The following is a 24000-nucleotide window of genomic DNA, read 5'->3' as shown; positions in this document are numbered from 1 at the left end:
GATATGGTGAAGCTAATTATACAGAGGCTTCTCAGTGGACTGCTGGTTTTTTTTATGCTCATAGGGATCAGGAAGTAGAATGTGATTTTTTTTTTTTTTTTAGTTTCAGATTTTGCTCTGTATTGTGCAAGAAATAAGAAAAACCATACAAACTTCATAACTGAAACAGAAAAAGTATGTTCAGCACAAGTTTATTATTACCAATATTGAAAAAGGAATATACTGCCCTTTTCTTCCAGTTCCACAACTGTCACATCTGATATCCCATTCTACTGCTATATATACTTCTAGGATTTAGTGGTCCTTATACATCTTTCCTAGTATCATATTTTCTTCCAAATATTTTTACTACATGTTTCTTTCATTGGTTATTTCCATAATACTTTCCTGTGTGCCTTTGCCTTTTTGTTTTTTATCTTGTCTCATTCAGGGTCTTCAAATCTGTAACTGTTCTGAATTGATACATTTAGTTGATACATTTCTTATCTTTGTCCCTGCTGAGCAGAATCCCTGGGTTTCATTACAGGCAGCTGTTAGAATTGATACAATAGTTGCTAATATTCCACAGATTCTGCTGAGAAATGTATCAACTAAATGTAGCAAATTTTTAGAGTTCAGATTAGTGATATGCAGGTCCGGGTCTTTCCCGATCTGCACCCGCCCTAGCTCCACCCACGCCCGCCCGAGCCCCGACTTCCGGCTTCCATTTAAAGACCCGTGCCGTCCCGCCGATGACGTCACAAAAGGGAGGGGCGAATAGGCACGCAGCTATGAAGCCGGAAGTCAGAAGCCGGCAGTTGAAGGTGGCGGGTGGGAAGAGCAGGAGGAATAGCTTGACCCAGACCTGCCCACCACCCGAAAAGGGGGGGGGGGTGCGAGGTTGGCCCGAACCTGACCAACCAGCTGGTATCGGGCCGGCTCGCACATCACTAGTTCAGATGCTCCTGGATCACTGAGCTGCCAGACTGCAACACTAGAGACATGATTATTAAACTTTAGGGAAAATGGTAAGAAATAAAAGATGGAAAGCAATTGAAAACTTATTTTTTATTGTGAACAATCTGAAAACAACTGAACTGAAAAAAGTGTTTGGAAGGTAAAAAACCCCTTTAAGGCTAATGGAACACAAGACAATATTCCATCCAGCAGGAAGTGCATTGGACAAAACATTACTGTCAACCTGTCACAAATTTCTATGTTATTTAATGGAAAACACACACCCAGTTTGATACAATCGGAGCAGTAACAGGCACTTTGACTGCCTCTATTTCCCTCGAACAACATTGCCAGTCAATATGTCCCCGTGCCGATAGCCTCTTGATTGTCCCTCATGTTACTTTCCCATTCTTCCATGCTTTTTCTCCTTCTCAGTATCATTGTTGTTTATCTCCTCTGACCTTTCCTGTCTTGTGTTTCTGACTTCTAGCCCTGTAGTCTCTTCACTGTTGCTCAAGTCCTCCCACTTGTCATACTTGTGCCGTATGAAGTGTTTGGGTTTCAGCTCCCCTTACATCACGGCTTTTACAGTAGCTTGACACAATTCCTGGAATGAAGTTCACCATTTGGCGGTATTTAACAGAATAGAGTGCACATCAATGGAATATTACTGTAATTATGTAAAAATAATAATGATTAAAGGGGCAGTTTATCTTAAAATGTATATTTAGTAATATTTGAACAATTCTGCTGTTACAATTTGCAACTAGCCTTCTGGGTTTTTTTATGTATGATTTGGGGGTTATTTATTAAAGTCTGAATGCTAAAAACTCTCAAAATGTGATTTTTTTTTTTCTTTTACTATAAAATCTGAATTTTAGTGGAAAAAAACAATTTTTTTCAAGATGTATTATACCCCGAGGCTGCAAAATGTTAGAATCCAAAATACTTGCAATTTGAAGATATTATTGTCTGTGCTGGGTTTCCTATGATAATCTGAACGTTTCTGGCTTTTCTGCCGATTTCACTAAAAATTCTAAGTTTTCGAGCGTCACATTTGAAAATTTGGATATTTTACGTGACAATCTGTAAAAGTCGTGGTTCTCGTGTGACAATCCGACAAAGTCAATCCGATTTTTCTTTGTCTTTTTGATACTAAATAAGGATAAATTTTGGATTCTGGTTAGGTCTGATTTTTTTTATTATTAATGAATCAGAAAAAAATCGGATTTTACTAAACAACCCCTTAGTGTTCAGGTACATGTAGGTACCATTTTTTGTTAACTGTTTTGCCTTTTTGTTTTACAGGGGACTTTGTCCTGAAACAAACATTTCTAGGTGCATATAACTTATGATTATACAGGTATGGGATTGGTTATTCAGAAAGCTAAGAAAAGTGGAAAGACCATTTCCAATAGACTTAATTTTATCCAAATAATTCAAGTTTTTGAAAACAGTTTCCTTTTTCCTCTGTAATAATAAAACAGTACCTTGTACTTGATCCAAACTAAGATGTACAATACTTAACCCTTATTGGAGGCAAAACAATCCTATTGGGTTGAATTCAAGTTTTATTGAATTTAAAGTAGACTTAAAGTATAAAGATCCAAATTATCGAAAGATACATTAAGGCAAAACTCCAGGTTCTGAGCATTCTTGATAAAAGTTCCCATATCTGTAGCAATAAACATTATTTTGTATATTTCTCCCAAATAATAATAAAAGCTGTATACCTAATAGAAATGTCTATTGTGAGTGACCAGACATGGCTGCTCGCACCGGGAGCTCCCTCCCGGTGTGGGAAGCGTAACGCTGGCGGAGCATTTATAAAAAAAAAAAAAAACTACTGTTATCCCCAACCGGAATGCGGGCTCTATTAGCCTGAACCTTTGGTTGGGGATAACATTTTTACCCAACAGGTGCCCTTTAAAGGGCATGTAAAGTCTAAAATAGAATAAGGCTAGAAATGCTGTATTTTGTATATTAAACATAAACATGAACTTACTGCACCACAAGCCTAATCAAACAAATAATTTATGCTTTCAAAGTTGGCTACAGGGGGTCACCATCTTGTTACTTTGTTATACATCTTTTCAAGACTAAGACTGTGCACATGCTCAGTGTGGTCTGGGCAGTTTAGGGATCATCATAAACAAAGCTGCTTGAGTTCTGCATGGCTGGGAAGTAAGGCGGGGGCTCCCCCTGCTGTTCATAAGTATGATTGTTTCCCTGCCAAGCAGTTAGGGACCATCTGACAATTCCTATCCACAGCAGTAAATGAAGGGAGAATTTCACTGCATACAGTCAGGTTTCTTATAAAAACAATACACATTTTTAAATTAAAGTATATTGGAGATAGGTTTCTTTTTCATTGAAGAAAGTAAAAATGGGATTTTATTTTTTTGCCTTTACATGCCCTTTAATCTCACCATAGACCACTCTAATTCAGGCTAGAGAGCAATAGCGGCAGTAGATGTGGCAAACTGCAGACCTGCAAGTCTGACATCCTTGCTTTACATCGTTGTTGATAAAGAACTTTGCAATTTGCTATTTGTCAGTGTGATTCAGATATCCTGAAATGTAATTTAGCTGTCATTTGAGAGTTGCTGTTTGTGGTATATGTTACTGATTCTGTGCATCATTTCATATGTGTACGAGGTTGTTCTGATGTGCCCAGATATTTCTGTTTAATCTACCTTCCCTATTTCCAAAGGCAAATACATGCAATTTATCATCAGGATGTCCGTAATAAAAGCACTTATCTCTTTTGTTTAGCAGGATTGTTAGCCGCACACACAAACCTTGTTCCTCAAGAGGAAGTGAAGTTCTGTGCCCTGTTGTGTTCTGACTGCTTTCTCACCTTCTCATATCAGGCTCAGGATGTCCGCAGACACCAACAGCAGCTCTGGCCTAATCGTCACCCCTACTCCCAACTCTACATCCCTTGTGACTAGCATGCAGCCAACCTCCAGTATCATTTTCAACAGCACTAACATCACCATGCCCCATGTCTGCCTGGTCATTCTTTTTGAAGACATTGGGAATTCCAGGTATGAACCTCCGTCACTCAGATGTATTTGCTCGGCACAGATGTGCTGTCCATTATTGGTAACTCACTAGTAATCTGTCCTTAAAGATCATTTAGGTGTAAAAATAAAAACTGGGTAAATAGATAGTATGTGCAAAATAATTTTTTTTTCTAATATAGTTAGTTAGCCAGAAATGTAATGTATAAAGGAGTGACTGGATGTCTAACAGAACAGAACACTACTTTCTGATTTTCAGCGCTCTAACTCCAATGACTTGAAGGGGGGCCACTTGGGACATAACTGTTGAGTGAGTTTGCAATTGATCCTTAGCGTTCAGCTCAGATTCAAAAGCAACAGTTATGACCCATGTGGCCCCTCCTCAAGTCACTGATTGGTTACTGCGTGGTAACCAATCAGTGGAAACCAAGAGAGCTGCAAAGAAGAAAGTAGTGTTCTGGTTATTATGTTACACATCCAGTCACTCCAGCCTTTATACATTACATTTATGGCTAACTAACTATATTAGAAACATTATTTATTTAGCAAATCCTATCTATTTACACTATTTTACACTGAACAATTCCTTTAAAATGGGAAACTGTATAGAGCTAATGTTTTCAACAATACGGGAAGAAACACACAGGTTGACACCTTTACAATATGTGTAATCAAACAACCAGCATAGCAGAGGAAGTCAATGAGGTATATTTATCAAAGAGTGAAATTCCGCCACTCTCCATTCATTTCTGTAGGATTTTTAAACGAGTATTTATCAATGGGTGAAAGTGAAAGTTCATCCTTTGATTAATACGCCTTTCAGCGTCATGGAGGTTAGCTTTAATTAGCAATGAAGAAACAAGGACTGTAGTTTGGCAACTCCGTCGAACAATGGATCTTGAAGAGAGGTGAATGTCAGTGGCATAATATCTGTCCCTCAGACCCTTTGCCATCCTCACCCACAGGCCCCTGTCATTTTCACAAAGCAGAGTCCCTACAGAATGGGTTTACTAAAATTGTAGTAGAATAACTAGGAAAGCCTGCACAGAGGCCTGACCTCAAACCAAATTAGCACATTTGGGATGAATTGGAACTGCAGACTGTAAGCCAGGCCTGATCCTGAACATCAGCCCAATCTTACTAATAATTTTGCAATTGAATAGTCCCAGGAACCACCAACAATGTACCAACATTTAGTGGAACCCTCCCAGAAGTGTAGAGGCAGCTACAACACCAAGGGAGGAATAACTTCATAATAATCCTCTTGGTTTGGGAATGAGATGTTGGGCAGGTATCCGGATATTCGAATATCTTCTAAAGGCTGGTAACACCATCAGTGCTAATGGCAAGATCAAACTATAAATATGTCCATGGCTTTCAAACACAAAAAAAAATCTGGAATTTGGAACCGTGTTCCTTCAGTTTTCTAAATGTTTCTTGAAGCAGGAAATTATCAACAGGGAAGAATATGTTTGTGTAGACTCTAGTAAATCTGTGGAAATAAGTCCAATCAACTGGATTTGCTGTGTTTTTTCTTGAAGATGTTTCACCAGTCATCCAACTGGCTTTGTCATTGGCACCTCTTCCTGGAAGGTTTAATAACACCTCAAAGCTCCAATCTTGCTAATACGTGTACAATTAACACCTAACTTCATGAGATCCGTGCTGATTATGATAAACAGATTATGCTGATTGGAGCAACATTCTACAGGATATATTCCCAAAAGATCTAATTTACAAGTCATTCTGAATTTAGAAAGCCAGTTGGATGACTGGTGAAAGTCTTCAAGAAAAAACACAAGTCCAGTTGATTTTACTGATTTCCACAGATATAACAGCGAAGAAGAACTCAAGGTTATAGAAGTAAACTGAAAAATTAATGGACACCTGGCATTTGTTACCTGGGCAATGGAACAACTACAGAGAGCACACATTGCATACAAGAGCACAAATGTAATATAGTAGTTTTAAAACAACTTTACATTTTTGTTTTTCATGTGGAATGTTTTCCTTCCTTTTACAGGGTCAGATACTGGGATCTCATGCTGCTAATCCCCAATGTTCTCTTCTTTGTGTTTCTGCTTTGGAAACTTCCATCAGCAAGGGCCAAAATCCGTGTAACTTCCAGTCCCATTTTTACTACCTTCTACATACTGGTGAGTCTCACTTCTGTTCTGTGTCACAACAAACGGCTTAGCAAAGAGGAAGTTTCTATGTGCACCTTCCTACCTTATCAGTTGTAACATCACCCTGTCTGCTCCAGGTCTGGAAGTAAATCTTTATGGTGTGCAACAGGTACTAAAATCTTTTGCGCCCGATGCATAGATCATCCATGTTGGGCTTTTGCTATTGGCTTGTCCTATCATAAGTTTCAAGTGTAGTGTTGGGCTGAGCACTGCTAATGAACAGCTGATGAGAGTTATACTGGGCTGGGGCCGACTAGGAGATCCTTGGGTACTGTGACAGATTGCTCTGATGTTTGAGTTTATTGCTGGCTATAATATGAATGCATGTTCTGTGCCACCGATATGATATATCAGTAAACCTTTCAAGCCATAAATGTTGTAAGAGAGACGCACGGTCCATATTTTATTAACTGTTGCAAAAAATTGAATCAACTCTTCATCCTACTAAAATAGTATTTTTTTTTTTAATATGATTAAAAGTTCTGTACGATTTCTGATTATTAGGGTACTCCTTCAGCAATCTGTATTCCTTCTCTCTTCATGCAGGACTACATGTCAGATTGTGATTGACAGATCTAATATATCTTTTAAGGTGGTCATACACAGGGAGATATACTGTCACCAAACAAGCGGATCTCTTCCCCGATATGCCCACATTAAAGTGGGCAATTTCGGGCTGATCCAATCGTGGGCCCTTGGGCCCAACAATCGGATCAGAATGGAGGCCAAAAGGGCGGTTGGAGCGCAGGACCGCATCAACGTAAAGATGCGACCACGATCCGATGGGATTTTCTAACCTGCCCGATCAGCATCTGCTCGACTTTTGGCCAGATATCAGTTGGGAAAGCCTGTCGGGGGGCTTTACACCGACTTGGTCTGTCACCAGCTTTTATCGGCCTGTGTATGTGGGCCTTTAGGGGCTCCCTTTACTAGCAGATATTTAAAGAGATACTGACACCAGAAATGTAACCTTTTTTTTTTACATTTACCATAAAATTTACTTTGTATGCATCATATAATTTTGGCATAAAGTATTTGCCCAATGCTTTTACAGTACCTGTCTGACTCCATGTGTTCGTCTATGAGGAGGCTGCCATATTTGTGCAGCAGGAGTCTGTTAGCATTAGAAACTTTAACTGACAGGCTGAGATGGGACAGTCAAGTAGGCAACTAACAATTACTTACAAACACAAATCTCTCAGCATGACCTATAGGTAACTTTTAATGTGCATTCATATTTTACACTTAAATAACTAATTTCCAGCACAAATAAAGTAACTGACTTCAGCACAAACTTTGTATGTAGAGAGACAGGATTTCTGGTTATTTTGAAAGAGTGAGCTCTAATACATCTTCTAGGAAAAAGAGCCCCCAAAAGTTGCGTTAGACCCAACTATCAAAATCAGAGTCTCGACTCTCAGACTCTCGACTGCATGAAGAGAGCACCAAAAAAACTGATTCTGAGGGGAGGATAGTGAAAAGTAACTTGGTTTTTTCAGAAACCGTACAGAACTTTTAATTGATTATATTTAGAAAAATTGTCTTATTTCAGTATGAAGATTGTATTAAATTTTGCGATTGTTCCCCTTTAAGGAAAATGTCTCTATTTGTGACTGTTCAAAACAATAGAATGCAAAGATATGGTTCCTAGTGTATGACATACTTTCACATTGAATGATTAGTTGTTCAGGGAGCAGTCTTTACACAAGAATTGGAGAACAACTTTTTCCAGCATGACTGATTCAGCTTCAGCAGTTGATGGGGCAGGTAAGTGCTGCCCAGACACTTTAAGAAATGTAATTTGCCTCAGTGTAGTCTTAGCATTATAGAGATGTGAACCATGAGCTGACAATTTCTGACTTTGCCACCTGTAGTGTTACTACATCACTGGGCTCGGTGTACACTTCCACTTTGAATTGAGGAATTTATTTTCTCCCTTCTAGGTATTTGTGGTAGCTGTGGTGGGAATCACACGGGCCATTGTTTCCATGACTGTCAGTTCTTCCAGTGCAGCCACAGTCACTGATAAGGTGAGATACAAAGCAGCCCGTGTCGGGGATGATGGTTATATTTATTATTTGCTTCTGTCTCTGGCACTTCCTGATTTTTGCACCCTGATTAAATGTGTGTCTTTTAAGGAACAGTAACATCAAAAAATGAAAGAGTTTTAAAGCAATGACAATATAATTTAGTGTTGTGTTGCACTGGTACAACTGGTGTGTTTGCTTCAGAAACACTACTATAGTTTATATAAACAAGCTGCTGTGTAGCCATTGGGACAGCCATTCAAACACAGGATACACAGTAGATAACAGATACGTTCTTATTGTATACACCAGTGCTTATCTGTTATCTACTGTGTATCCTGTGCTTGAATGGCTGCTCCCGTGGCTACACAGCAGCTTGTTTATATAAACTATTGTAGTACTTATCTGTTATCTACTGTGTATCCTGTGCTTGAATGGCTGCCCCCATGGCTACACAGCAGCTTGTTTATATAAACTATAGTTGTGTTTCTGAAGCAAATACACCAGTTGTACCAGTGCAGAGCAACACTACATTTGAATATCCGGATACCTGCCCAATATCTCATTCCCAAACCAAGAGGATTATTATGAAGTTGTTCCTCCCTTGGTGCTGTAACTGCCTCTACACTTCTGGGAGGGTTCCACTAAATGTTGGTACATTACTTTAAAACACTTTCAATTTTTGGTCTTACTATTCCTTTAATTGCCAATCCATTGTTTAGGAAAGATATGCACTTGTCACCCTACAGCATTCCTGAACTACAACTCCCACTTCCCCCCCCCCAACAGCCTTGGTTGATGGTTGGATGCAGGGAGATATAATTTAACAATAGGTGGGTGCATTCTGGATGGTCATCGCAGGCAAAAAGTCCTTTCTGCCCTACCCTGTTGTTTGCCTATTCACTGTTGTATTGTTTTGCTGTTCAATAGGTCTGTATACTGCACTGTGCAGGACATATTTTCATAATTTGGAAGTTTTCAACTCCACACAGAAGACCCAGATAGTTTATCCAAGTAGCCTTGCAGAATATCTACTCCAACATCTCTGCACATGTGCAATCCAGTTTCTAAGATACCCATAGACTGATCTACTAGCAGGGCTGTATCCAATCATGTGTGCCTAGGGTTGCAAAACACTTATGGGCATGTTTATCAAAATGTTAGGTTAGCCATGATAATTTGTAACGATTTTATTTTGCACATTTACTGTTGACTTTGTAAATTGTATTAATGTGAACTGGTAACTTGCTTATATTCATTTCCAATTGTCTGTATTGCCTTTGATAACCTGTCAAACTCTTCTTTTGCATACAGTATATTGCATTTGTTTGAAAAGTAATAAAAAATATTGATGAAAAAAAAAAAAGTAAGGTTAGAGCTCACAACAGAAAAACTCACTCAATTTCTATTCATTATTATGGGATTTTTCAAATTGTTTTGATCAGATGGTGAAATCAAGCTTTTTCCCCCATTGATAAATATGATTCTAAAATTCCCATAGGATTGAATAGAAAGTGGGTGAGCTTTATTGTGTTGCTCTAATCTTATATTTTTTTCAATCTGTCCCTTACATTTAGAACTTATTGCAGTCAAATATAGACCTTTAAACATTGGGGTATATTTATCAAAGAGTGAAGTTAGAGATCACCACAATCCTCTAGAGTAAAATTCCACCTCTCCCCATTCATTTCTATGGAATTTTGAAAGACGTATTTATTAAAGGATGAACTTTCACTTTCATCCATTGATAAATACACTTTTAAAAATCCCATAGAAATGAATGGAGAGTGGCAGAATTTCACACTAGGGAACTGTGGTGATCTCTAACTTCACTCTTTGATAATGTTGTTTCCTCTTACTGGCACATTCTGAGATGCGTTCATAAATATAAGTAACCCGATTTACTGGTTCTAAAAATAATAGGAACTTGTTAGACTAGTTTTTTTTCTTCTGACAATATTTATGTAACCCACATAGATGCAAATGGTTGGTGATGTGGCAAGTATATTTTGGGGTTTTATAAATGTGTTCATTAGCTTTTGAGAAAATATATCCTTGTGTATGTAGATAGTTGTAGCCAGAGACATCCCAAAGGGCTATCCTGGGCAATCCCAGATCATTATTTCTAAAGAAATGTGTAAAATCTTAATAAAAACATTATATATATATATATATATATATATATATATATATATATATATATATATATATATATATAATATGTTTTTATTAAGATTTTACATGAAACACAAGATGATAATCAAAAAGAAATGTTAACAATCAAAAGAAATAATAAGCATTACAGAAAACACTATAAAAAGTTGTACAATGTTTGACAAATAACGGTGAATTGTAGAATTACATAGGGTACATTTTTATATAAACGCTATCAAGACTAGATTATATAGGTACTATGATTTCATGGAAGAACGGAGGATATTGTTGATTTTGTCTCTTTCTATAGAGTCTAGGTTTTGAGAGAAGATCTTCCATTTGGAATTGAAGTTTAGGCAATTAGAATTCTTTTTGAATCTATAACCCATAGCATCAGAATTCTATTTTTAGATTTCATTAGAGAGGTGCACACTGGTTATCATTTTTAAATAGCAATATCTACCAAATCACAAAATAATTAAAACCAATAGTATGGGGTTAGGTACAGCAGATCTAGAGATGTCTTGGGCAGCATTGGATGGGGGTGTGAAAGGCTCAATGGGACTACAATTGAGGGAACAACAATATTGCAGGTGGGGTTTGGGTCTGGGTCCAACAGATTTTTTTTCCCTGCTGGCCCAGTCTGACCATGGTCTTGCGGTCAAAAAAAAGAGGGGGAATGGGGGGGGGGAATGATATGTATTTGCATACTGATCAAGTCAGTGTACCCCAGTATTACCACCCACAGCAGAGCCGGACAGTTTATGGTTGTGATACATATAAACCAACCTCTTTCAAGCAAGGAAAACACAGCTTTCTGATCAGAATTAAAGTAATTAAGTTTTTTATATGTCCATATACATGTGCTATCACTATTTAGGGTAAGGGCACATGGGCAGATTCAGGGAGATTAGTTCGCCCCGAACTGCCGTCCCCTACCTTCCCGCCGGCTATAATGAAAAATCGCCAGTGGTATGGCACTAGCGGCGCTTCGTTTTCCGAAGTTGACTCGCGTAATTCCTAATCGGAACATAACACAGCGGGGCTAATTTATCACAGGGTTGCCACTGCCTCAGCCATGCACGTTGCTCAGTGTTGACACAATTACTTAAAAGGGATTTTTGTCATCACACAGTTGTCTCCTTTTATAATAAGAATATTTTTTTTATTTATAAAGATTATATATAAACAAACAATTCATCTGTTTCCATTGCCTCAGCTACAGGTGATGATACAATGGGCCACGCATAAGGGCCCTGGCACACGGGACATTTTATCATCTGCACTTGATCTCCTTTGATGGTGCATTTGCTTTCCCCCGTTGATTTATATTATTGCTGGTGGGAAGGAAACTAGTGGCATTTTGTAGGCTGCTGTAGTGCAGATTTACTCTGGGTGCGTGGGTGGTAAAACACCCCACATGCTACTGTGCTATCAGATAAACTGACATATAGCATTTGACTGGCCATACACGTGGATGGCCATGTTCTATTGTTCCATTTGTTTGGGCCAACATCTCAAACTGTTGGAACTAAAGGATGCGGAAAGGATCGGAGGCTCCTCATCTGCTGGTGCACCTCACATGCCAGAAAGGTACAGTGGCATAATAAAAGTTCAGTTTGAACAGATCAACTGCAATCTGTCAGGATTACCACATGGCATATTGAAACCAACTTGTAGGTGACATACACACCCAAGCGGCTGGTCACTATGGTCGAAATCATCAAACCATATCTAAGCATGTTGCAAGGACAACTTCAGCCTCCCTAGCACTTTGATTGATACGTCAGCTTGAGATGTTTCAAGAGACAGTATAGTAAATGTTCTTGATGCATTATTCAAAATGGGACATTGGCACAGATCAAGGTAGTATATTTAAAATCCCTATCATAAAGTAGGGAAAGCTTATGTTGTTTGTCAGAAAGGAAAAAAACCTTTGGAGCAGACACTCAAGGCAAACTTCCACCAGGCAATAAGTTCAAAAGTGAAAAGAATTTGTTGTGTTCACAGCCTTACGCGTTTCATATCATAAACAATTAATCATAGGCCATTTGCCAGAAAAGAACTCAAATAATCCGGTACATACCAGAAAATAGATTTCCGCCATGCAAGCACAAAAAGTGCCGATAAAAAAGTAGTAATGTAAAACATTTGTTTCCAAAACAGCTAAAAGAGTAGCTTATTCCCAAAAGTGTTACTGCACGTGCACTAGTATATAAAGCAAAAGTGAATCCTTATTATAAATCCGTTGGGGCACAATACATCTGCATGCAAGATACTGTCTTTTCCCTTGCTGATGTTACACCTTGTCTTTCAGGTTCTTTGGGAAATCACCAGGTTTTTCCTACTTGCGATCGAGCTAAGTGTGGTGATCCTGGGCATTGCCTTTGGTAAGTGAGATTCTGCTTTCCAATGTTTACCTTGATGGATAATGTTTGTTATGCACACAAGACGCCATCGCTACTTGAATATTATTTCTTTATCTCTATATTCACATTAGTCAGGGATTTACTGAAGTGTCAAACAGTAGTAGGGCTGTCCAAGTAAATCTCTGTAGGGTGAATGCAGTTCTCCAAGCCATGTTTATGTGGCTCAACAGTACCTGCGGTCTCAATAGACTTATGTATGGCCATGCCAGCATCAGATAATCAACGACAGTTTGGAAAAAGGTGAGCAAAAGTGTTCTTTAAAGCAGAAGGAAAAGTTAAATAACCCCCATTTATTACAATCCCCAAATACCCCAGGCCTGTGTTCCTGTTAGTAGAAAACTGCATTTGCCTGGGGTACTTATTAGTTAGAGCAAGGGAGCAGCTTTCCACTTCTTCATTCTTCAATGGCCCCAGGCCGTCACATGTGCAGTAGAGGGAAAAAGTTTGGCTTTTTACTCTACTGTGCATGCACATCTGTCATGAAGAAGCAGGCAGAAGGAAGAAGAACAAAGAAGAAGGAAGCAGAAGGAAGAAGAAGGAAGAAGCAGGAAGAAGATTGATCCATGATATTCGCTGAGAGGTACCTTGGCCCAGTGCTCCTTTTAGCATAAAACTGCACTGGGTCATCATATAAGTGATTATAATCAGTGGGGGTGCATGCACATCTGTCATGAAGAAACATGGAGAAGAAGGAAGAAGCAGGAAGAAACAGGAAGACGTTCAATCCATGATGTTCGCTGAGAGGTACCTTGGCCCACTGCTCCTTTTAGCAAAAAACTGCACTGGGTCATCATGTAAGTGATTATAATCAGTGGGGTTGCCTAACATATGGCAAACTTTCCTTCTTTTTAAAGGGGTTAAGAAATAGCAGACCAAGCAATCAATGAGGTCATTTTTAATTTGACAGGTCAGATAAAGCCCAGATGAAATATTTGGTCTATAGGTTTGTTGTAGGGTTGCTCTTTGCTATGCATCCAAAATTATTATCCTAAACATGACTGGCCCCATTCCTTGAACCAGAGGCCTTGCACATGCCCCTTACATGCTGGCCTGGCATAGGTGCCCAGTTCTTCTTTGAGAGCACTGCGTATCTTGACAGCGCTATATAAATAAATGATGATGATGAGAGCAGTAGTTCGAGGATTCTGCTCGAACTATTTCTGTGGCTGTAGGAGTTAATATATGTGGCACCTTTATGATCCATCCAACTAACTAACTAACCAAGGAGTTCAATCTGATGCAGCAAGCCAACATACAGAGGCACATTTATCAAGGTCAAATTTCGAATTCATGTAATTTTTTAAAAAACTTCCCTAAATTCAAAATGCTACCAATCTAAATTCATTAATAAAATCGATTTGTTTTAAAACTCGGATGAATTAAATCGACCCGAAAACTCAAATTGAATATGATTTGAATTTTTTCTCAGAAATAAATGCTGCAAACAACCCCAAATTGATCCCTGGGCCCCTCCCATTGACTGAAACAGCAATTCAGCAGGTTTTAGGTGGCGAATAGTCTAATTTGAGTTCTTAAAGGACCAGAGTATGTTAAATCTCAAAAATCAAATTCTAATCTTTTGAAAAACTCGAATCAAATTTGAATAACTCCCTAGTCGAATTTGACAGTTTTGACCATAAAAAAAATTCGAATTTTCGATTCGACCCTTGATAAATCTGCTCCGTACTGTATAGGGGGTGTCACAGCCATACTAAACTGATCCTCAAACTAAACTGCACCTTATACCTGATCTAAACGCCTCCATCTCATGGCAGTTCTAGGGGTGTTGCATCCACATCATTATTTCAATGTTTTTCTCTGATTTAGGCTGCTGTTGTTTTTGTGTGGTTTTATTCCTACACCCTTGTGTTTTTAGATAAATGTCTTACTTTGTATTTGAGCAAAAGGTAGTAGTACCCATGACCATACCTTTTGTGGTTAATATTGGTCACACAGTGGTTAATTAAGCAATCGTCCACAAGGAAAGCATAGTGAGCTGTCCTTTATTTCACCAAGGCTCTTTCCAAGAGGATTATGTGCCCCCCCTAGACCCCCCTAGAAGTTCTCTGACCTCTTTGGATAATTTTGGACAGCACAAAATATCTGTTGCCTCTTTTCCCTTGGGAGGTAGATTACAAAAACCTGTGGTTCCCTGTGGGTTGCAGGTAGAAGTTCCTGGTGTGGTTATAGATGTGGGTTGTGGTTCTGCGGGTCGGGCCGCGGGTCTTCTCAATAGCGATTTTTACTCCTGTTTTCTGATCATGCCTACTTCCGATGATGTCACTTCCGGTTTACAATGACAGCACTTCCTGATTCTTGTTGGTCAGCGGGTACGGGTTGCGGATAATGTACTTGCGGGTCGAGTCGGGTAGCGGGTCCAAACGGGTAAGAATGCAGGTTGCAGATTGACGGTTGCGGCTACTGGTTCCAAAAAATAGACCTGCTCAGGACTCTACTCTACTGGTTTGCATTGTTTTGGGGTCAATTCTAACCCGGCCACTGTCTACAAGAAGGTTGATGTTCACCCCGTGCCTGTGTCAGTTTTCTAAGCTCTGATTGGGACAGGGGCTGATGTGAATGATGAACAATCTCTATAAAACAAAGCGGAATGTGTTGGTCCTCTGTAAATAAAGAATAATGACAGTAAAATAAAAAATAAATAGTCTCCCACTGATGATAAATAGAACCATATCTGAGTTATTCCCCCAGGCAGACAGGGAGGAAGGAATGGTATAAAATCATGTTTGTTTTTTCCTATTCTCTGTTGTTCAGGTCACCTTGAAAGTAAATCCAGCGTGAAGCGAGTTCTAGCAATCACTGCAGTTTTGTCTCTTGCTTACTCTGTGACTCAGGTGAGCCTTGGCTTTCTTTTGTATTCTATTCCATTTTCATAACTGTGTGCACTTGCAATGGAAAATAGTTTTGTGACTGATTTCATTCTCCGGAATTGTTAACTGCTTAAATACTATTGCCATTGGGAGCACAGCTGGCTAAAGGGGTTCTAAAGCATCTCCCAGAAAATAATTGGTTAATTGAAATTGGGCAAAAAATTGGTCCATGGGGTTAATTAATTAAAGGACTGTAGTTTTTTTTTGTTTTTTTGCACTTTTTCCTTTCTAGTATTGCACTTTAGAGAAGAGCACAGAGAACTGAGCCTACCACCATGAATATAGTATGGATTACATTGGTTAATGCTTTATTGATAAGGGGTGGGCAGGAGGAGGCACATAGGGGTCCCCCCACCCACACTAACTGGCCTGTCCTTAAAGGAGAAGTAAACCCTAAAAATGAATAGGGCTAAAAATGGCATATTTTATATACCGAACTTATTGCACCAGGCTAAAGTTTCAGCTTGTCAATAGCAGCAATGATCCAGGACTTCAAACTTGTCACAGGGGGTCACCATCTTGGAAAGTGTCTGTGACACTCACATGCTCAGTGGGCTCTGAGCAGCTGTTGAGAAGCTAAGCTTAGGGCTCGTCACTAATTATCCAGCAGAAAATGAGGTTGGTCTGTAATATAAGCTGATGCTACAGGGCTGATTATTTAATTCTGATGCTAATTGCACTGGTTTCTGTGCTGCCATGTAGTAATTATCTGTATTAATTACTAATCAGCCTGTGACATTTCTATTCTATGTGTACTGTATATTATGAGTGGGTCCCTAAGCTCAGTAAGTGACAGCATCACAGAGCATGTGCAGTGAATCAGCAGAAAAGAAGACTGGGAGCTACTGGGGCATCTTTGGAGACACAGATCTTTACTGCTAAAGGGCTGTGGTTGCCTTGGGCTGGTACAGAAGCACAAAACATAATGTACAACATTTCTAGACTAATACTTTAGATCTTTAGTTAAGCTTTACTTCTCTTTTAAGATGTAAGGACAAGGATGGCCTACACCCACTGATGCTGCTGCTCTCTGTACCATATGCTGCAAACAGTTCAGTTTGGTTGATTGTGATTAAAAGTATTGCCTATGCTTTTGTAGCCATAAATCATGGTGTGTGTGTTTGTGTGTGTGGGTGTGTGTATATTTGTATATATTTTCAGGATGTGATTCACAACACACAATACTACTTTTAAACTGAAAAAAATGGCGCCAAACTAGTATGACATCATCAGTTAGTGACACCTTCTAAGATCCACCCTTAGTGTTTGTATAATCTCAAATAAACATATTTTACTTATATACAAATGATTTGTGCCTCATTGGTGTATAGTCATCTGGTCCTTGCAGACTAAGTGAGTGCTTGAATAATCCAATAATCCGTGTTTATATGTGATCAAGTGGTATTAAAAAATTACATGTAATTTGCCCCTAATAGGGGTCGCAAGCACTAAAAGCGCTTACCCTGAGTATAGCGATGCTGCGTCTCATCGTGCCTTTCTGTCCCTCCTTGCTGTTCCTCATACCAGTAACAAATGGCCAGTTACCCCTTTGTGAGCTCTGTGATTTGCCTCCCGACCTTACGGACATTCCTTCACTCCCAGCTCACGGTGTCCCAAGGGGGGGGCAAACGCTTGATGTGGGGGTGTACACCGGTAGTATCCTCCGGTGACTCCTCCACATGGCTCTGGAAGCTCCACGTATCCCTTCTTAATTATCCAACTCACACGCCCAGCTCCTGACACCACGGGTCCGCTTACCTGTAACTAACTTTCTCCTGCTGGTGTGCGTAATGTTTCAATGCTCAATCACCTAATCCTGCCTTCATTGGGTATTCTGATCCACTGGTATGAAGTTCAGCTCAGGGATATTTCTCTGCCATAGCCAAACATCTCTTCCCCATTGTTTAGAAATTCCTAGATGAAAATGGCACAAATTCAATCCATTAAGCTACTATGTATATATTGATTTTGTTACATAAGTGCCTTTCATACGTTATCTCAATTAGCCTGGAAACAGTATAAAAAATGTTGATTACACACTTAGATTTGTTACTTTTCAAATATTCAGTGTAACATTTTGCTCAGAGTTCCTGTTACCGTGATATTTGTTTAAAGCTCCCATTAGCTCTACAAGAAGAGAGAGGATTTTTTCATCGATCAAGTGCGTTTTTTTTGTTATGTTTATGCATTAAACCCTTTTTACCAGCACCCAGGCGGATGCCTGTTCAGTTTTGAGTGCACCAGATTCTGACATTTAACTATATATAAATGTTATATATATATATATATATATATATAGTGCTACTTGTGTACACAGCGCTGTACAGCACAACAAGAAATTAACAGAACCGACAGTCATTATAATAGCAAATGCAATAAATATGAAGTAAAGTTACAGTAAAGATTAATAACGAAGTGTGTGAGAGACACGAGAAAGGAGATCCCTGCACCACATTGCTTTACTGTTTACTACATCTGATCGCTGCAGTGCCATTCATGGGAATATCCGTAAACAGGCTGAAACCACTTGCTGGAAAACATGGTAGAACTATGGCAAATTCGCCCATATACTTATTATTGTTTAGCACTGCCATCAACACTTTATATGCTCAGTGCTATGGGCCTATACTGATCTCTGAGGATTTATCATAGAAACCATTGCATAGATTCCCTGTCATAACTAGAAGCTTGGGCCTAACCAGATGTGGAAAGGAATGGACAGACTCACCCCGTGTTTTTACTTTAGCAACTAACAGTAAGCAGGAAAGTGGGGTGCAGGAGGCAGTTATGTATTTGTTTCTGGTCCTGATTCGATGTGTAACATGTCAAAGCATATTCTGCTTCTTCTCCTTGTTCTATACAACTTTCTCATATGAATCGCCTTCTCTTTGGTTTTAGGGTACACTTGAGATCCTGTACCCCGATGCACATCTTTCTGCTGAAGATTTCAACATATATGGGCACGGTGGGCGGCATTTCTGGCTTGCCAGTTCCTGCTTTTTCTTTCTGGTAAGCAAATCATATGATGTTTTTTGAATTCTACACGTCCATGTGCTAATGCAAACACAAGGTTAGTATAATCTCCCTGTATTCTAATACCGCTAAGACAAAATGTGTTATGTTACCTTACAGTCCTGTATCTTCGATTGCGCTCACCTTTCGTCAGCATAAAATTTCCTGTTTGCCGTTCTCTCGATCCCCTTCGCAGCTCCTGTCGTGTACCTCTCTCCCCTCCTCTACCTCTCTCTGGCGTTTCTGGTAAATGGAATATGCGCACAATAGTGTGTACCGCTACAACAATTGACCGCAAATATACTCACACTCCGCTTGTTGAACTTAGGCCTTGTGTTTAAAGCATATCCTTTGTGCTGTCCTCCGCTGATCTTCCTTCAATCCCCCGGATTTCCTCCTTTCTCCATTCTACAATGGTAGACAAAGACATCTGACAGCCAGATATCTTTGTCTACCCTTGTATATTAATTAGATATGTTGAAGTATTTTCCCCAGAATGGGGACTTGCAGCTATAGTGTATAATATAGTGTATAAAAAATAAACTTATTTCTTTTCAGGTTTATACCCTGGTGTCTCTTCTGCCCAAAACACCCCTCAAGGATCGCATCTCCCTGCCATGTAAGTTAGCAATGAATTTTCATTACAAAAATTATAAACCAGGCATTAGTAACATTTTGGAACAACTACCAGCAATTTTAGCTGGTGGAAGAATTTGCAAATTAGAATTCGGTTCAACATTTGGCCAAATCTTTTGTGAAGGTTTCTGTGCTTGGGTGAAGTTTAACCATACTTTTTTTTTACCCACATTGCACCAATACCTTCCACAATTCTGACATTGCTGCACCCACAGTGGCCAGGCACAACATTTTAAATTGGATACTACAGGTGGAAAAATGTGTGTGGGTTTTTATATAGCATGGAAATTTGCACAAGTTATAGCGAGGGAGCATGGACTTATGGACATACACATGCTCTTTAATTGTGAGCAATTCAAGTGGCATCTAGCCATCTACATGGCAGATCCTGTTATTGCCTTTAAGGGGGCTTGGATGATTTTGACAACTTTGATATTGTGGGCTACTAAAATCTACATTTACTATAGCTATTGGTATATATAGTTTATGTTAATTTTTAGATAGGTTGGTATGTATATGTATGTGCACTAGGGGTCATTTGTTGGGGTTGAACTTGATTCACTTTGGTCTTTTTCAACCCAATGTTACATTTCTGCATGGCTATAGTATAGATGAGTGCAAGATGGCAGTAGTAGTTTCCTGTATGGCAGTCTGATGGGTGCTACTATGAATTCATGCGGTAATAAGTAGTAATGTGGGCAAAGTTTGTCCCATATTCAATAACCCATTGCAAGGAATAGTAATATAATCAATGTACTGAGCATCTTTGCACTATGGCAAAGGTATGACATGAACATTGTAAAATACATATACAGATCAGTAGAAATTGGGTTAGTAGCCTTCTGCTCTTTTGAGTACTGCTCCTACTGCTGTGAAGAATACCTATGCTAATTAGCTAGAATGTAACTGGCAATAACTACATTAGTTATGGCTAAGAGAGGTTTAGGTTAACAATTTCAGTTTAGTGATGTGGCATGCAATGGGGCCGATTGACTAAAGGTCGAAAAAGTGAGTAATATTTATAGCATGCCTTAAAAATTATACCACTTCTTATATTTTTAGAATGAACGATTGATTCACTAAAAGTTCACTTGTCTAACTTAAGAAGCGATATTTTTACGTTCATTTTAGCCGAATTGTGTGCGGTATTTTATAGCATGCGTTATTTTGTGTGATATTTAAAGCCATTTGATATTGTCACACATTATTAGTGTAATCTATTGCATCTAAGACATTCGGGATGCCACTGGCAGAGTAGACGTCTCTTTTTACAGTATTCTATTCATTCATTTCCCTGGACACAGAACAATAGTACATTCTGAACCTGCCCAAGGTATCATGAAAATGTGTTAGTGGCTGTAGGTAAGTCTCCAGTTCCTCATAAAGGTCTTTAATTACTGCCCTACAGCTCCTCACTAGATCTTCCTCTATTAATCCGTCTGATGTTGTTTAGTAACGCCTACTCCTGGGAGGTGTTACATTTGACAGTAATTGCGATTAGAATACCCCTGTGCAGAAATGTACAATTAATGCTTGCGATATGTCTATTAGCGCATGCAAAAATACTTTGATGAATTGTTTCTTAAATAACGCACAAAACTGTGCGTCAAAGGAGAAAAAAAATACTTCCCTCCAATCCACGTAGACCCCTCTCCCTCCTCCCCCCCATGCTAGCTGCCCCCCCAGGCATATGCCCCTAACTTTATACTTACTCCTCGGTGCAGATTCAGGCAATTTCCGTCTATTTCGGTGCATGCGCAGTTGTCGCAAACTGGTAAATTGCTCCAACTGTCTGACCTAAACGGTTGAATTCTCCTTCAAGGAATAACGACCTTTTGTGAATCGCCCCCAATGTATGTTGAGGGTAGCTATCAAAAGCCATGTCTGTATCACAGCCGGTAAATTCGGTTAGCTTTTGAGGCTATAATCTGTTTCAATAATACTTGAGTAATGGGCATCCTATAGCTCTACCAGAGATGTGATGGCACAACAGCTGGAGGGCCATTTTGCCCATCTGGTCTTTCAAGTGCTGCTACAAAAAAAAGTGAAATCATGATTTAATATTTTTATTTTCCAATATTCCAACATGTGACCTATTCCCTTTATAGCCAGGAAGAGTTTCTATGTATATGCTGTGATCTTGGCTGCCCTGAACCTCATCCAGGGAATAGGAAGTGCCTTGCTATGCGCTGATATTATAAATGGATTATGGTAAGTTTGTTTCAGCCTTGCTGTTGCTATGTAGCAATAGACATGCGATTACTTTGTGTTTACATGTGTGGGCCATGACAGTTTGTCTTGGATGTCAAGCGGTGGAGAGCAGAGTCCATCAGTGTCAGGGAAATGCATTTTCATTCACATAATGTTACAATGTAAATGATCAATACAAATGTAAAATGTAAAATATGTTAAAGCAGGACTTATTCTAAGTTTTAGCTTGTCTTTATGATTTATATTTATAATACACAAAAGCCATGAATATCCTGTAAATGATATCCTTATAAACGGTGAGTTCTGATGTCATCAGTTATAAATGGTGAGTTCTGATGTCATTTCTGTCACATGACTCACTGAAACTTGTGTATTATAATAAATAAAGTACCCCCTGTTGTAAAATATGAGGATATTAGAAGTAACCTAGGAGTTCCATGACCTGTATAAAAACACTTGGCCTTTGGCCTTGTGTTTTTATATGGGCATGAAACTCCTCAGTAACTTATAATATCCTTATATTTTACAAGAGGGGGTACTTTATTCACTATATAATAGACTAAAGCCATGAATATCTTGTAAATGATATCCTTATAAACGGTGAGTTCTGATGTCATCAGTTATAAACGGTGAGTTCTGATGTCATTTCTGTCACATGACTCACTGAAACTTGTGTATTATAATAAATAAAGTACCCCCAGTTGTAAAATATGAGGATATTAGAAGTAACCTAGGAGTTCCATGACCTGTATATACTTTTATATGCAGGCCTGGATTTGTGGAGAGGCCAACAAGGCCCGGGCCTAGGGCAGCAGAATTTTAGGGGGCGGCATGCTGCCCACCCACACCCACATTAGTTCAGAAACACTGGGGATGAGCAGGAGATACAATAGTTGTTTAAATCTCCCGTGTACCAATCCCCATTGCTCCGGTACCAATGATGAAAATTTGAGCAAATAAAAGGGAGAGAACGGGGGTGACGAACTACAGCGGACCTAGGGGTGTCCTCTATCTAAATCCGGCCCTGTTTATATGGTCATGGAACGCCTCGGTGACTTATAATATCCTTATATTTTACATTAGGGGGTACTTTATTCACTATATATGAGTATTTCTGTTATGCATCTTTCCAGACTGTAACTAAAAGTGTTGTGTGATTAACTGCCTTGACATCCAAAACCAATTTGATCCTCTTATTTATATTCCATTCGGACTTCCTAACTGATCCCTGGAATGTAATTAAGCACTAGAAAAACAGATCTTCAGAAAACAATACAGCAAATAATTAAAAAACGTAAAAAGAAAAAATTGCAGTAAGTTGATTACTGATATCTACATCATACTGGAAAGGTTCCATATATATGTGTATTATTCTAGTTCGTTTTCATTAGGGATGCACCGAATCCAGGATTCGATTCGGAATTTAGCCTTTTTCAGCAGGATTCGGATTCGGCCGAATGCTTCTGTCAGGCCGAACCGAATCTTAATCATAATTTGCATATGCAAATTATTGGCAGGGAGAGAAATTACGTGACTTTTTGTCACAAAACAAGGAAGTAAAAAATGTTTCCCCCTTCCCACCCCTAATTTGCGTATTCAAATTAGGATTTGGTTCTGTATTCTGCCGAATCTTTCGCGAAGGATTTGGGGGTTCGCCCGAATCCAAAATAGTGGATTCGGTTCATCCCTAGTTTTCATAGATAGTAATTGTTACTTATTCTATATATGTAGATAGATATGATCCACAGAGCTGCACAGAAGTTATTGCTCACAATCTGTTTTCGTTCTGCAAGGAAGTAACGCCTTGGATTTCATATCTATGTCCTCAAAATATTGTGTATTTACAGTTCAGTAAATACCTGTTTATTTTTCCCTCATTGCAGTTTTGTGGACGTCACTACGTTCCTGTACTTCAGCTTGTTCGCTCCGCTCATGTATGTGGCATTTTTAAAAGGCTTCTTTGGGTGAGTAGCAAAAACACAGAACTAACTTCAATTCCAGGTGCTCAGATGATATGTAACATGCGGAGTATCAAACCTCTCTTTAGCATTTGCACAACACCTGTGCTTAAACCACAGGATCATGATTAGTTACTGAATCTGACCATGTCTGATGCCATCAGCTTTGGAAAGGAGCAAACTGCTTTCACATCTTTTGAAGGGGTGGGTCACCTTTAAATTACATATTAGTATGTTGTAGAATAGCCAATTCTAAGAATCTTTTCAGTTGGTCTTCATTGTTTATTTTTTACAGTTCTTGAATTATTTGCCTCGACGAATATGAATAGGAGAGGGTCTCAATAGAAAAGTAATAAAAAGCAATAAATGTGTAGCCTTACAGAGCGTTTGTTTTTTAGATGGGTTCGGCGACCCCCATTTGAAAGCTGAAAAGATTCCTAAGAAGGCTGCAAATAATAATAAATATAAAAAATGATTAGTGAAGACTAATTGTTGCTTAGAATTGTACATTCTGTAACATACTAAAAGTCAACTTAA

At 39.0% G+C, this 24000-nt stretch overlaps 1 protein-coding gene across 5 annotated transcripts in view; it reads left to right on the top strand.

Annotated features, from left to right (window-relative positions):
• Window positions 1–24000, top strand: part of tpra1.S (transmembrane protein, adipocyte asscociated 1 S homeolog) — a 32217-nt gene that overhangs the window by 2839 nt on the left and 5378 nt on the right. The window contains exons 2-11 of one of the 5 annotated variants that reach the window (XM_041561731.1): window positions 2245–2299; window positions 3810–3986; window positions 5986–6118; window positions 8092–8178; window positions 12647–12719; window positions 15531–15610; window positions 18545–18655; window positions 19217–19277; window positions 21403–21505; window positions 23389–23469. In XM_041561731.1, the coding sequence (XP_041417665.1) occupies window positions 3817–3986; window positions 5986–6118; window positions 8092–8178; window positions 12647–12719; window positions 15531–15610; window positions 18545–18655; window positions 19217–19277; window positions 21403–21505; window positions 23389–23469 (899 nt within the window). In that variant the 5' untranslated portion in view covers window positions 2245–2299; window positions 3810–3816. Of the gene's footprint in view, window positions 1–103; window positions 175–2244; window positions 2300–3711; window positions 3987–5985; window positions 6119–8091; window positions 8179–12646; window positions 12720–15530; window positions 15611–18544; window positions 18656–19216; window positions 19278–21402; window positions 21506–23388; window positions 23470–24000 lie in introns of all 5 variants that reach the window. The other 4 variants (XM_041561730.1, XM_041561732.1, XM_041561728.1 and 1 more) reach the window with 4 other exon arrangements.

Source organism: Xenopus laevis, chromosome 4S (assembly GCF_017654675.1).
Source record: "Xenopus laevis strain J_2021 chromosome 4S, Xenopus_laevis_v10.1, whole genome shotgun sequence".
NCBI lineage: Eukaryota > Metazoa > Chordata > Amphibia > Anura > Pipidae > Xenopus > Xenopus laevis.
This window is presented reverse-complemented; position numbering and strand designations above follow the sequence as displayed.